This window comes from Danio rerio, chromosome 23 (genome assembly GCF_052040795.2).
Source record: "Danio rerio strain M-AB ecotype USA chromosome 23, GRCz13ab, whole genome shotgun sequence".
NCBI lineage: Eukaryota > Metazoa > Chordata > Actinopteri > Cypriniformes > Danionidae > Danio > Danio rerio.
In genome coordinates, this window is record NC_141043.1 from 23204485 (window position 1) to 23219369 (window position 14885).

Genomic DNA, 14885 nt, shown 5'->3' on the forward strand with positions numbered 1-14885 from the left:
TTTGACTTCACATTATATAAAGGTCTTATGTGATTGATCATTTGTATAAGCAGATGCACATATTTTTACAACTTCACTACAGTTTAAAAAAAATATATATATATAACATGATTTTTAGGTGAAAACAATGTTATGAACATAATCCATACATATTTCGAACAGAAATGGACAGTTTTAGGACCATGTATAGAAATCTTTGAATAGGACCCCTTTATATTTGTAAATAGACCATGTATTTGACTTATGACTCTAAAAAGAAAACCACCACTGCCCAGCCAATAACTTTACATAAGAAGCCTTCAAACAGTGCATAATGTACATCTATGCTTCAAAATTAGTCTGAAAGTATACATTACTATCAATGCATGTACCAATTGTGTTTTTGGTAACAATTTGTTGGGGATATTCATAATTTAAGCAAAATATGACTCATGATGATGTAGCAGTTTTAACGAGGGTCCGACTTGTTCATTGTAACATTTTGCTTATAAACGTACAGGTAAAAAGTGATATTTGACAAAAAAATTAAATAAAAACAATAATAAATAATAATAATAATTTTAAAAATAAATGCGCATACAGCTGTAACATCTAATGTTGTTAAGCAAAAAAGGCTTTTTATTTATATTAACCATTTGTTTTATTCACAGCAGCATTCTCACGATCAAACCCCCAATTCCCACTTACTATGCAGTCCGATACGAAAACAAGGAATGGGGGAAAACACAACAATTCACTCAAAACGTAAGAAAAAACTAAAGAGATGGTATGTGATACACAGTACTAGGGCTATTGCAGGTCAACATGCATCTCGTTCAATCAAACTCTTTTTGCATTTCCACAGGATCCAACAAAGAGCAAAAAAACAAAATCAAAATCTATTCCGATCGCAGGATTGTCTGAGAAAGAAAAATGGACATCAAGTTGAGTAATGGCCTTAGTGTAAAAGGTAAAACAAATCCAAAACAATCTGCTTTGTCCACACTTAAAACTTCACCTACAACAGCTTTGCACAACACTTCCAGACTCTTCATAGAGAAACACATCAGGCCAGATGATAATTCAAAGAGGAAAAAAATAAAAATAAAACGTTGAACGCACTCACTAATGGGCTTTTCCCAAAGTAACACCTCGTGGAAACAAGCAAGAGAAACATTTTAGTAGAAACCTAATGTGAAACTGTGAACGGCATAATTCCTAGGAGTTAAAATGTTTTCATAGTCATAAAAAACCTTTCAGATCTGTGCGCTTCCTCTTACCACCGATGGTGTATTTCAATTTGTGCACTTTCCAGAAATATTTGTGAATATGTGATTAGTCCTTAAGCATCATCGCCTTGTTGTATCGTAACATTCAGGCTGTTTCCAAAACAAGCAGTCTTTGTATTGGAAATGGACACCCAGCCTCTTGTGTCCACATTGCAAATGTAAATAATAATAATAACAATAAAAAAAGGAAATAGAGCACCTTTGCCATGCTAGATCCACTTGTGAGCATTAACGTCAATTAATGTTTGTTGTTTTGTTTGGAGAAAGCAAGTCTCCCTGACCGGGTCAAGTTTCAATCCACCTCCTCCATGCTGCTGTAGGACGGGGCGGCACATTCTCCAGAGTGTGCAAACATGTCTGAGGTCACTTCCGTGCTCAACTGAGGGGGCCCGTCAGGATCCAGGTCTGTCCCAAACAGTGTCTGGCTAGAAGCCTGTAAAATAAACCACCGTTATAAAGAGAGAAACGTCATGCACCTTCGGAACGGAGTACATGAACGCCAACTGCAAATAAGACCATTATGATGAGAAAAAACAAAACAAAAAACAGATCTTAATCATTTTATCCAGGACCATTCGTAATTACAATCTGTGATGAGGTACAATTATATCTGATGGTGTTGTTTTTCAGTCATGGTGTCCAGAGTTGAGGCATTCACAGAAGCCAAATGTCTGTTAGGCTTTTTTAGTGTGGATGGAAACACAAACAATGAATAGGCCACCAGCATCCCTGAGACTGTAGAAAATGCCACATATCCATTAACTAGAGTAGCGCTCATATTACAATATAAGGATCTCATGTCAATGTACAACATGTGCAATCAGGCTTTGAATCAATGGTGCATAGTAGAGGGAAAACAGAAGTACAGTATTGAGCCCACTCAGAAAACGCTCAACTACAAACTCATTATTAAACAAAACATCTTAAAACATTGCAGACTACTGAGAACCTTGGCAACAATTCCATATTAAGACAGAGGAAAATCATTTCATGTTTACAAGGAGTAAATACAAGCAACTAAATTTGAACAAGGCAGGACTGGATTATATTTATCGGAGATTATTTGATGGCAAAGTAGTGGGTTTAACACAAAAACCTAATTTACACCTGGTATTAAATCCATTTGTTTATTTTTTTACAAGATAAGGTTTATAAAAGCATGGGCAGCAAAAATGACCATAGCCATACCACCCAGCAGGCCACGACCACTTAAGGCTGATTTATACTTCTGCGTAAAACGCCGGCGTATGCTACGGTGCTGACGCATAGCCCTTCGCCGTGGCTGACGTGCACCTCTCAAAAATTGTAACTACACGTCGCAACGACGCGTAGCGCAAGCTCTGTGATTGGTCGGCTTGGTAGCGCTGACGAGGCTGGGCGGGGCCGAGAGCCACGCAAATGGCGCGAGCCCAATGTAGCGATTGTTTACAAGTGTGGAGTCCCGTGAAGGAGCTCCGAATGGAAAGTTTTGTTTTGCGTTTACCTCATAGTTAAAGTTGTTGCACGTCCGCCGATTCCTGCCTCAAAATGAGCGAGTTTGAGCCACTTGTACATCCCGGAAGTGTTTAGGAAAAGCAAAACAGCAGAGAAGAAACTCGACACAGAGGAACATTTACACCTCACTGCCCACTAGCGTTTCGGAAGTGTTAATGCAGACCAACAGAGACAGCGCGCAGAAGTATAAATGCACAGCTACGCGCGTTGCATGCGCCGTGGGTCACGCCGGTCACTTGACGCAGAAGTATAAACCAGGCTTTACTCACAGAAGTTAAGCAGGGCTGAGCCTGGTCAGTACCTGGATGGGAGACCACTTGGGAAAACTAGGTTGCTGTTGGAAGTGATGTTAGTGAGGCCAGCACAGGGCGCTCAGCCTGGTCTGTGTGAGTCCTAGTGCCCCAGTATAATGAAGGGGACGCTATACTGTCAGTGTGCGCCGTGTTTTGGATGAGACATTAAACCGATTTTATAGCACTTTCATACAAGTATGAATTTGGAAACTGGCTGCTCAATTTGGTCTTGGTTTATATATACATACGCAGAGTAAAGTTAAGCATTACAACAGTTCCAGACATCACAACAGTTTTAAAGCTGTTTATGTCTAGATTCACAAATTTGATCACTTGCAATTAACAGTGTAGATCTGCTGGAAAACATCCGATTGGAGGGGGAAAAAAAGTCTTGATTGGTATGCAATATGAGCATAGCCAAGGTCACATTTTGAGCTTGTCCACAAAAATACATCGTATTGGACTACTTTTGTAGTGTAAATGTGGTCAAATGCATTCACACAGCCACAAAAGTACACTCCATTGTACGAAAACACAGATTATGGCTGAAATTGTAATTGTTCTCCACATCTTTTTCATCCACTAAATTGATTCTCACTTTTGAAACACAAAGTGGTCAATAATGTGTCATGCTAATACCAGGTATAAAAGAGGCCACAAACTGGGATCAGAAGTTTGTAATTTTGCTAAAAACATGGACTAATTCAGTGTTTCTCAACCACATTCCTGAAAGCACACCAACAATACATGTTTGGATGTCTCTTCTATCCATTACACCCGTAATAGGTTTTTCAGTCTGTGCTAATGAGCTGATGATCCAAATCAGATGTGTTTGGTTAAGGAGACATGGAAATTGTGCAGAGCTGATGGTCCTCCAGGATGGTGGTTGAGAAACACAGGGCTAAATCCCTATCTAGCCATTATTTTTATCAACTAAAACAAGCAAACAAAAAATTTTATATATTAAAAACACATTTTCTGGGGAATAAAATAGACTGGTTAATAAAGCGTAATAGGACCAAGTCTATGCCCATTAATAATAGTTACAATGGTGTAACATGAGTAAATAATGTTTAAAGTATGTTGACTTTAAAACTAACATTTATTAATTAGCTTATACATTAGAAACCTACTTAGTCAGCAGAGGAGTCATTGCTAATGATGATTATAAAGGCATTCAAGTTCTATTTAAACACATAGCTGATACACAATGCTGACTGCCAGGTGTTATAAAGACTTCTTTTTCACTCAATAAGGAAAATTCTGCCATCACTTACCCTCATGTCATTATAAACCTGCATTAACACAAAAGACAACATTTTAAACAATGCTTGGTAACAGTTTTTGTTTTCCCATTAACCCACCGTATGGAAAATAATACAATAGAAGTTAATGGGAAGTGAAACTGGTTACCAATGATTAACAGTAATCATGAAGCTTTGGAACGACATGATGGTGAGTGAAGGATTATTATTTCCCTAATGAACTGCCGCTTTAAAATTACTAATCTACATTTAGATTTTCTTATTGGTCATACAGTTAAAATAAATCTATGTAAAAGGAACTGGCAAATAAATCCATCTAACTCTAGGTAAGCATAAACTATTAAATGCATATATTAAATACATTTATGTTTTTGTAAGATAGTTTTCCTGAGTGTTTATTTAAAAAAAAAAACTGGATAATGTTATAAAACAAACATAAAGAAGAAAATAAAATTCCTCCAAATATAAATAACATTGAAAATCCCATCAAAAATAGACATGATTAACAGTACGATCATTTTAAAGTGCAAATCTTGTACTGAGGGCCTGTCAAAACTCTATCAAACCCAGTTGGACCAGTACAACAAAGGATAGATGAGATTGAACAGCAATGCTAGGATTGCCGCCACAGTGCCCAAGATGAAATATCTCATGCGTTCGCCATCAGAATAATCTGAGTTGTCATCTCGTCTGCGGTGAGAAAGCCCTCCCCTGCCCTCCTCTTCTTCTTCTTGCTCAGGTCTCATCCTGGCTCTTCTTCCGCGCAGACCGGGGCGGAACAGGCTCCGAAAAGAGGCCTCTCGCTGCCCCTCCTCATCCTCCTCCAGTTCCTGCCATATCAGAGACGCCTGCGATTGGCGGAAACCTGTGTCAGCTTCTAGGAAAGGGCCTTGCCTCATCATTACACCGCAGAACACCAAATACACTGAGTATCAAAGAGCTCACTGGCTGCTCCAGTTTCATCTCCCGCCCACACATTCAGGTGGACAGGCAAGATGATTAGCATGTAAGAGTCAATTCCACAATTTGAATATCAAGTTTGTCAGTGAAGTTTGCGACAAATTCTGTCATGTTATGTTGGCTACTAAAACTTTTGCTCAATGTGTGAAACTCTTGCAAGACACAAGTTTCAATTTAAAGGAAGTCCCCTTGAGGTAAACAGTCAAATTTTACCATTTTTGAACCCATTCAGCCAATCTCCAGATCTGGTATGACAGGATCACTTTAACTTTGCATAAATCGTTGAATCAGATTAGACCATTAGCATCTCACTCAAACTAATTCAAATAAGAGGTTCAATAATTTTCCTACATAAAGCTTGATTTTCTGTAGTTACATTGTGTACAAAGACTGACTGAAAATAATAAAAAGTTGCTATTTTCTACATCAATATAACTAGGAACTAAACACTCGTTCTGGCATAAAATTCAAGGAATTTTGCTGGCGTACAAATTATATTATGCAGCACATAAAAATAGTCCCCAGATAGGTAACAGGTCTGCGTAATATTATTGCGTCTATATACAGTATATCCGGAAAATATTTATAGTGCTTCACTTTTTCCACATTTTTTTGTTACAGCCTTATTCTAAAAATGGATTAAATTAAATTATTTCCTCAAAATTCTACACACAATACCCCATAATAACAATGTGAATTTGCAAATTCATAAAATAAATAAATAAATAAAATAAAAATCACATGTACATAAGTATTCACAGCCTCTGCCTTGAAGCTCTAAATTGAGCTCAGATACATTCTGTTTCCATTGATCATTCGGTAACATGTTTTAGTTTCAGTTCGGCCATCTAAGCCGAGTGATTGGGGGAGAAGGGCCTTAGTCAGGGAGGTGATCAATAACCTGATGGTCACTCTGTCTGAGCTCCAGCGTTCTTCTGTGGACAGAGGAGAATCTAACAGAAGGACAACCTTCTGTGCAGCAATCCACCAATCAGGCCTATATGGTAGAGTGGCAAGATGGAAGCCACGCCCTGCCTGGAATTTGACAAAAGACTCTCAGACCATAAGAAACTAAATTTTCTGGTCTGATGGGACTAAAATTCGGTGAATGAGACTAATAAACTCAGTGAATGTCCTTGAGTGGCCCAGCCAGAGCCCAGACCTTAATCCTATTGAACATCTCTGGAGAGATCTGAAAATGGCTGTACACAGTCGCTTCCCATCCAACCTGATAAAGTTGATAGGTACTGCAAAGAGAAACTGGCAAAAATTCCCAAATACAGGTGTGCCAAGCTTGTGGCAGCATATTCAAAAAGACTTAAGGCTGTAATTGCAAAATGTAATTGTAATATGCAAATGCTGTGAATACTTATGTACATGTGATTCTTCAAGCTTTTTTATTTGTAATAAATTTGCAACAATTTCAAAAAATCTTTTTTTTTTCTACATTGTCATTACGGGGTATTGTGTGTATAATTTTAAGTAAATAAATTATTTATTCCATTTTGGAATTAGGCTGTAACATAAAAAATGTGGAATAAGTGAAGCGCTATAAATACTTTCTGGATGCACTGTAATCATTGTGTCTATGTAATATCACTTTTTTCTGTGAGATGCTGATGGTCTAATCCAATTCAATGATTTATGCTAAGCTAAGCTAAAAGTGCTTTAGTCAGACAGAGATCGGCTGACTGCAACAATAGTAAAACTCTTTACTGTTTACCTCTAGGGGACTTGTAAAAAGAGACTAATTCCAAAAAATGTAAAGTGCTTCTTTAAGGTAAAGTGGAAAGTCATAAAGACATAAAAACATTTCTTAACTTCTTTTTTAGCAGTTACAACACTATGCTAGCATACTGACAATATTTGTAACATTTTTAACACAACAACGTGTGTTTAACTTTACTTATTATGCTGCTAACACATTTTATATGATGCTATTATGTTTTAACATGTTGGCCAATATGGTGAAAATATGAATTTGCATGTTGTAAACTTTTCTAGCTTGTTGCTAACATTGATTAACATTGTTAATTGCTAACTATGTTAGCTAACGTTGCTAACATTGATTGTCTTGGAAATTTGCTGTACAATTGTTTACGCACGTTTTGACACTGTTCATAATGAGATCAATGTGCTGTATATTTTTACCTTTTGAGAGCCACAAAATCATGAGTAAAAAAAAATTAACCCAACAAACAAAAAAGTGATCAAATCGACTCAATCAATGCTCAATGCTTTGAGAATCATCTATTAGTCACAACTCAAGATAAGCTCCAGAACATCCAAGAGAAAGTAATCTCCCAAAGCTGATAGACTATAATCAGCTGATGTTGTCTGAGTGAGACCTCATTAAAAAATGAATGATGGAGAAACACCCTACTGTCAGTGTTGAGCATCCACCAGGAATGTTACCCAATCCCTTGCAGTATTAATGAGCAAGCACATAGCAGCACGACTAAGATGAAACGGTTTTTCCACTGGGTTGCGGTGACATAAGAAGGTGCTGAGCTCACCTGACTGGCAGCACCACCTGTGGCAGCAGACGATTCAGCGCCAAGGGGTCCCAGCAGGTGAGACGGCCTTTCCACTGGAGAGTTCCTGCGTCGATAGAACAGCACATAGGCGTAACGCGTCACCACCTGACTTTCCTCCACCGTCGTGACTGTGCTGTCATCAAACAAACGCCAGCCTGAAATAGCAGAAGACATGCAGAAATAGGCATTACATGACAGCCAATGAGATGTTTTGAATTCAGAAGAGCTCAGACGTACCAACATCACTAAGCTGGCTGTTCTTGTCGCTGGGAAGGCGAGCATAGGCTGTGTAGTGTCCTCCAATCATTCCACCATAATGGTTGATGACAGCGTACAGATCATAGATTGGCGGCTGCTGGATGTCACCCTTATGACCAATACAAAACTTACTCAAGTCCAAGTTTCTAATAAGAAAAGGAAATTAAACAGGTTAAACATTATAACATTATTAGGTGGTTAATTCAAATTATAGAACACACAAAACTAGGGAGTGACTATGATAATATTGCAATGGTGTTTTAATGATGTGTGAGCTGACATTATCCCGTATAACTTTGAAAAATAGATCATTTGAATGAATTATTCAGTGTAAGTTTAAGAAACATATTTACATGACAGGCATAAAGCAGCTAAATTTGGGATTTCGACTCTAAGCCAAATATCAAATTCTCTGGCTTTTCGGTTTGTTTCACTGACTTGAAAGCCGAATTACCATAACCTATAATGAATAGAAAACCAGTCAGCCATTCTGAGATTACTGAATTTAATCCAAAATCAAGTAAATGGCACAACATGTAGAGGAGCTTGTCATTTTTTACCTGATGCGGATTTTGACCAGCCAGGACACCGGTAAGATTTCTGCTGTGCCATATGCATTGTTATATATTAAATAACATTATATTCACGAATTGAAAGTGCAAATCTGGTGTGCTATATCTTGAGTTTTCATAGACATGGCACAACACTGCACTTCTCCTTAGGTCAGTGACTATGTATCATGTGACTTTATCACAACACTCATTCGGGCAAAGCCTATCTGAATAAAGCTACATTTGATGTATAATTCACAATTAGTTTTACATTTTAACATGCTTTTACTATTGCTAGATTTTAAGAGCCATTTATGTATCAAATAGGATTTAGTAGGCTTCAAATGGTTAAGAGGTAAATGCTTTCACTCTTTGTTTCTCTCAGTGATTTCTTTATATAAATTACAAAGACCAATTGTCAAAAAAGTTATAAGAACTATAATGTCTATATTTTCACAGCAAAACAAGAACTGACACAAATATTGCTGGACATTTTGAAAAACGCCACTGTAAATCTAAATTTTAAGATGCAAAATTAAAGAGGGACTGGGTAAGCACTGAGTAGACAAGACACAAGCACTGACTGTGTTTGAACAGGTACAGACTGGTGACTGCATTTGATTAACAGGTGGTAAGTGGGAAAGGAATTAAATGGCAGTGAAAAATAGCCTAACCATAATAATAGGTTAAACACGTGAAACAATGTCATAAAAATACATTATAGAAAAAAAAAGTATTATATTATATTAGACCTTTTAACAGACCCCCTAATTTTTCGTGCGTATGCCATCGCTGAATCTAACGCAAAATCAAGTTGCCATATTGATAAATAAGACAGTTCACTTTTCTAAGTACAATGTTATTTCTGTCGTGAATAGTAGATACTTAATTGTGAAAGGGAAAATTTAAGCATTCAAACACCAGTGCAAGTGAAAGTCTACGAAACTTTGAGTAACTTTCAGTATACCTGACTGGAAAATCGACCATGTCATTAATCTTGTCCCTCCATATGAAACTCCTAAATGAGAAGCGCTTGAGCTGGATGATGAGTACATTCGGAAGACGCCAAAGTAGGAGCTGTTTAGAGGCCTCTCTGTGCTGCTGACACTTAGGACAGTACCTGAATAAGAAAAATAAATATGACCACACATACAGTTTTATTTGAACACTTTCTATGGGCACTCTGAGTGCGTGTTCATACCATGCCTCCTCAGGGGCTAGGACCTCAGGTTTGGTAAAGAGGTTGAGGCACTGCTCTAAGGTGAAGTGTCCTGCCCTGGAGGTCTCGGTAGCAGAGCCCGGGTCCTCATCAAACTCCAGATCTTTAGAGCGCACCAGCACATATTCCTTCTGCCGCTCGTTGTTCTTCCACACCAGCTCTAGTGTGCACTCATCAGGCAGCTCCAGTACCGCGTCACCTGCAGGAGACAAAAAGATGGTAAAAACACACAATAAGGTTTGGTACTGAAACCCAGAGCCAATAAGGCAGAATCAGAACACAAACTTTGGAGCAGAAATGATTGAATTTGATGCCTAAAACTTAAAAATAGTTTAAAATATGTGGTGGTTCAAATGACAATAAATGCCAAACAAATCACAATACAACTGGCATAGCAGTTTTTATGAACAAATTCCTCAAGAAAATGACTTCCTTCAGAAGAGCTAATGTGGTATTTTCTTTTCTTCTCATCCCTGAATGATACATATTAAAGTTCTGTTTGAAAGTGCAGCACTGCTTTATTTAGGGGAAGTAACCCTGGAAACATTATTTTATAGCTATTGAGAAGTTCAACCTGCTTGTAGAGAGTAAAATCTGCTTTTTGCTTCAGAATTTTGAGGTTAGAGGACATTGTAGTCGTTTTTTGTTGACTGTTCCTTTAAATGCAAATAAGCAGGATCTCCCCACCCACTCATCCCACATGCGTGCGTCACATCAGATAAACAGCAGTCAGTGAAATAAGCTTATTTAATGTTTTTGTTAGGGAGTTTATTCAAGCATTTTAGCAACGATGAGTTACATAAATGCTGTTACAAACACACGTACACACAAATACACACGTTTAACGTGCACTGTTTTTGCACGTCTACTTGCAGCAAATGTGGACATCCATTATGCTACTGTACAAAAAGGATGTAACATCCACAAACCAGGACTCCTGTTGTGTGTTTGTATCCTTGTTTATATCCTTGTATAACCTGGGGTCCGTTCTTCGTACCTCGCTTAAATGATCTAAGATTATTTGGCAGATCCTGGATCTTTTAATCTTGATAACTGATCTCTCGCTAATTTGGTTCTTCAAACAAGTTCGCGAATCAGATTAGAATGTCTGGATGAACTGATCTGAGATCGCTGCGTGTGTTATGAAGGACAGATCTATCGATCCTCGAAATCATGATCAGCAATGCAACGATTGGCTGACGGCACAGCAGCGTAATGACATCATCTGATTAATATTCAATTATCCATGTGAGCAAAATTACATCAAATTAGCAGTAAACGGCTTGTTAAATATGACACGCAAGAACTTTCCACATTTGTTGTGAGCTGCAGGCTTTACACTTTCATTTGTCAAGACAAGAGTATTCATCTTGTATTTCAATGCAAATCAGTGTATTTAGTTCTACATTTAGAAAAGATTTTCTTTATTATTGTAGCCGTTTTTTAATCGGTGTAAAGAATAACTGGTTGTTTACAAAAGCATTTTCGTATTGGTAAAGGCGTCTGCAACTTTTGTGAAGCTTCAAATGTCACCCTGCAGCCCAAGACCGGTTACTCACTGAAGCTAAGCAGGGCTGAGCCTGGTCAGTACCTGGATGGGAGACCACTAGGGAACACTAGGTTGCTGTTGGAAGTGGTGTTAGTGAGGCCAGCAGGGGGCGCTCAACCTGTGGTCTGTGTGAGTCCTAATGCCCCAGTAAAAGTGAAGGGGACACTACACTGTCAGTGGGCGCCGTCTTTCGGATGAGACGTTAAACCGAGGTCCTGACTCTCTGTGGTCATTAAAAATCCCAAGGCACTTCTCGTGAAAGAGCAGGGGTGTAACCCCGGTGTCCTGGCCAAAGTCCCTCTATCGGCCCTTACAATCATCCCCTCTCCACCGAATTGGCTCTATCACTGTCCCTCCACTCCACCAATAGCTGGTGTGTGGTGAGCGCACTGGCGCCGTTGTCCTGTGGCAGCCGTCGCATCATCCAAGTGGATGCTGCACACTGGTGGTGGTGTGGAGAGACCCCCCCTCATGATTGTGAAGCGCTTTGGGTGTATGGCCATACACAATAAATGCGCTATATAAATACACATTACATTACATTACATTTACATTACATTACATTACATTCAAATCACTGGCATATTAACAAAACATGTTTATGACTGCATAAATGTATTATTGCTTTAAAAAAAGTCACATATTGTGCATTTCTATTATACACAATTTGTACTAAAGCGATCTAAAAAGTTAATATCAATAAGTTTTCTCTTTGCACCAGGTGGCAGTCTTTGTACTTTCATTTCGAGAGTGCAGATTGTATAGCCTACGTTTTATTAATATGTATAACTTTATTTATTTTATTAATGACTATAACTTTATATATATAGTTAAAAAATATGTACCATTTTCCCAAGTCTATATAACTACTACTGTAAGAAAATATCAGAATTCAGAACATACTTTCTGTATTATCTTTGCTTGAACTGAGCCGATCTAATCCTGTTTATATGAATTGAACCTGCTCCCGATCAGGTTTGACCTAGCAGAAATGTTGCCATGACATCAATTCTCGGATCAGCTTTGAAGAACGAAACGATCCTGGATCATGTCAAATCGTCAATATCCAAATCCAGCTAACTGAGTAATCCACGTACGAAGAACGGACCCCTTGTTTATATCCTTGAATATAGTTGTACTAAAACTGTGCGTTTTTGTATTAAACATTACGTTTTTACGTTTTACATTAACGGTTTTAAAACTGTTTAAAATTCATTCTTGGGGTGCAGCTGATCATAGAGAGTTGAACAGATCTTTTAATCCCAGATTTTTTTGAAAATCCTGTCCTGTGGACATGTTTGTATGTGCTACTACATAGACATGTTAATACACTCCTGTCAATTAGTTTGGTAGGTGGAAAAAAAACATACTCCTGCATCCCATAGTGGAGGTCCTCAAAAATCTCTAAGAACTAAATCCTATTTTAACGTAAGGAAATAAAACAATAAATAAAAAAAAGAGACTTTTTACACACAGTTCTGTCTAAACAGCTTCCAAAATTTTATTTGGTATCATAGGTGCCCTTTAAATATATATTTTTCCATATAGTATCAGTTCAGGCACTAACCCCAAACATTTTACAAAACAAAACAAAACCTCTGACTGACCTTTCTCTTCAAGTTTTTTGTCTTCCTTTTGGCTCGAGTCCAGAATAGTGATGTAAAATTGAGATGCACCTCCACTCGCCGACTCAGAAGGCTGTTGATACCCAGTTACTACAGCTGCCAATAAACAAACAATGATGAACTATAACACCACACAACAACAAAGACCTGAGTGAAGAGCCTTAGACCAACTAACCTTCTGGTTTAACAGCCTTTTCACATGACGTTTCTTTCTCCAGCAGAGAATCATGGGAGCTGGAGGCGAGCTCACAGCAACCAGAGTCAGTGGTATGTGTGGAGAGAGTGTCTCCTCCATCTGCTGCACTCTCCGTTTGTGAGGCTGTGACAGATTCATCCTGCTCTGCTGGGTTTTCTGGGTCACCTGCTGATGGCAGGTCCTTCTCTTGACACTCTGGGACGCTGCTCGCCATGGAAGTCAGGTCAACACGGGACAGACTGGACTCAGGGGACGTCCGACCTGACTGGAAAGGTGGCTGGAACACATTGACAGAGTACCTGCACACAGAACTCAAGACTCAAACAGGGCTACTACTTCATAGCTTTTAAATGATTTTTTTAGGTCACCATAGGTTAAAGACCTAAAATTAATCCACACAAAATATTCAAGGCTACAAAAAAAAAAAAAAAAGTAAAATTACATCATATTCTACAAAATTACAGTAAAAAAGTTAAATACATACTTCTATAGGACAATCCTACATGAATGAGTATATATAATATAAAACTGATTAAAATTGTTATTAAATAAATAAAAAGTAGCTTATAACACTATTAAAACAAAGATGTTATAAAAATACTTTTAAAAATAGCTTATAAAATGATTATGATAGGATAATAATAAAAATATATGCTTTCTAAATAAAAAACCTACACAAAATTGGCACAAAAATGCATACAATGTATAAAATGTATATAAAACCTTACAATCTATTTATTTAAAAAATAAATAAATGACATACAAATAGACTGACAGATAAAGCAATAAATAAATAAATACTAAAATTTTATCAGTGTTTTAATTATATCTTCATCTAATCCTGACTGAATTACATAGATAGGTAAACAAATCTGAATATAGCTGTAATTATACCTAGAGTAGCCTTCTAGAAGCTGTGTGAGGCGAGTGTAAGAAAGTCTAGACTCAGGCACGCTGATTAAAAATGGCTGTCCAATGTTTTCCACATTAGACCGACACATAGTCTTGTGAGAAGGCCAGTGGTTCTTCTGGCAGGTCCTGTAATCAGAAAAAATTCTTACTACCAACTACGCCAAAGGCAAAATCTCTAAATCTTATGTGTGATGTCAAAGCCAGAACAACACACAACTCACTGATTGCAGTAGCCGACACGATAACAGCGTGTGCAGCGCTTCAGCTTCTCATCGTCAGAGGCAGGAGGCTTCAGACAACCAGCGCACTTTGTGATTGGTATGCTAGGAATCTGAGGTCTCTGAAGATAAAAAAACACATGATTATAGCAAGAAAAAAGGCAAATGCTAACAAAAATCGGCAATAGTTAAGGGAAGAAAGTAAGAGCGGTGTAAATGGCGTACCTGCTGGACCTTCAGCAACACCACTCTCTCTTTGATGAGATCTTTTGACAGCATCTCAAAGCAGAAGAGCAGGTCACTGGACGAGACCGTGTCTAAAGATTGAGACGGTGAGAAGATTCTGTGGAACCTGCCCTTCACAACCTGAGGGGAAAAAACAACAAAACATAAATTAGAGAGTATAGAACTTTTCAATGACACACAACTAAAGCACTGTAAATATGGCTGCCAAAAAAATTTGATCATACTCTAATTCTAAAGGCAATACTTAAAGGGATAGTTCACCCAAAACAGAAAATTCAAGCATTGTTTACCAAG

The 14885-nt window shown here is 37.9% G+C and overlaps 1 protein-coding gene across 8 annotated transcripts in view; it reads right to left on the minus strand.

The window, feature by feature from the left end:
* Positions 1–592: 592 nt before the first annotated feature.
* usp19 (ubiquitin specific peptidase 19) overlaps positions 593–14885 on the minus strand; it is a 32418-nt gene continuing 18125 nt past the window's right edge. For 3 of the 8 annotated variants that reach the window (XM_087306902.1, XM_087306901.1, XM_087306903.1), the window contains 10 exons: positions 14571–14711; positions 14349–14467; positions 14110–14253; positions 13195–13514; positions 13002–13115; positions 9828–10044; positions 9594–9746; positions 8055–8221; positions 7797–7972; positions 593–1701 (listed from right to left, as the gene is read on the minus strand). In XM_087306902.1, the coding sequence (XP_087163028.1) occupies positions 1561–1701; positions 7797–7972; positions 8055–8221; positions 9594–9746; positions 9828–10044; positions 13002–13115; positions 13195–13514; positions 14110–14253; positions 14349–14467; positions 14571–14711 (1692 nt within the window). In that variant the 3' untranslated portion in view covers positions 593–1560. Of the gene's footprint in view, positions 5169–7796; positions 7973–8054; positions 8222–9593; positions 9747–9827; positions 10823–12502; positions 13116–13194; positions 13515–14109; positions 14254–14348; positions 14468–14570; positions 14712–14885 lie in introns of those variants that run through there. The other 5 variants (XR_015523422.1, XR_015523421.1, XM_087306900.1 and 2 more) reach the window with 3 other exon arrangements.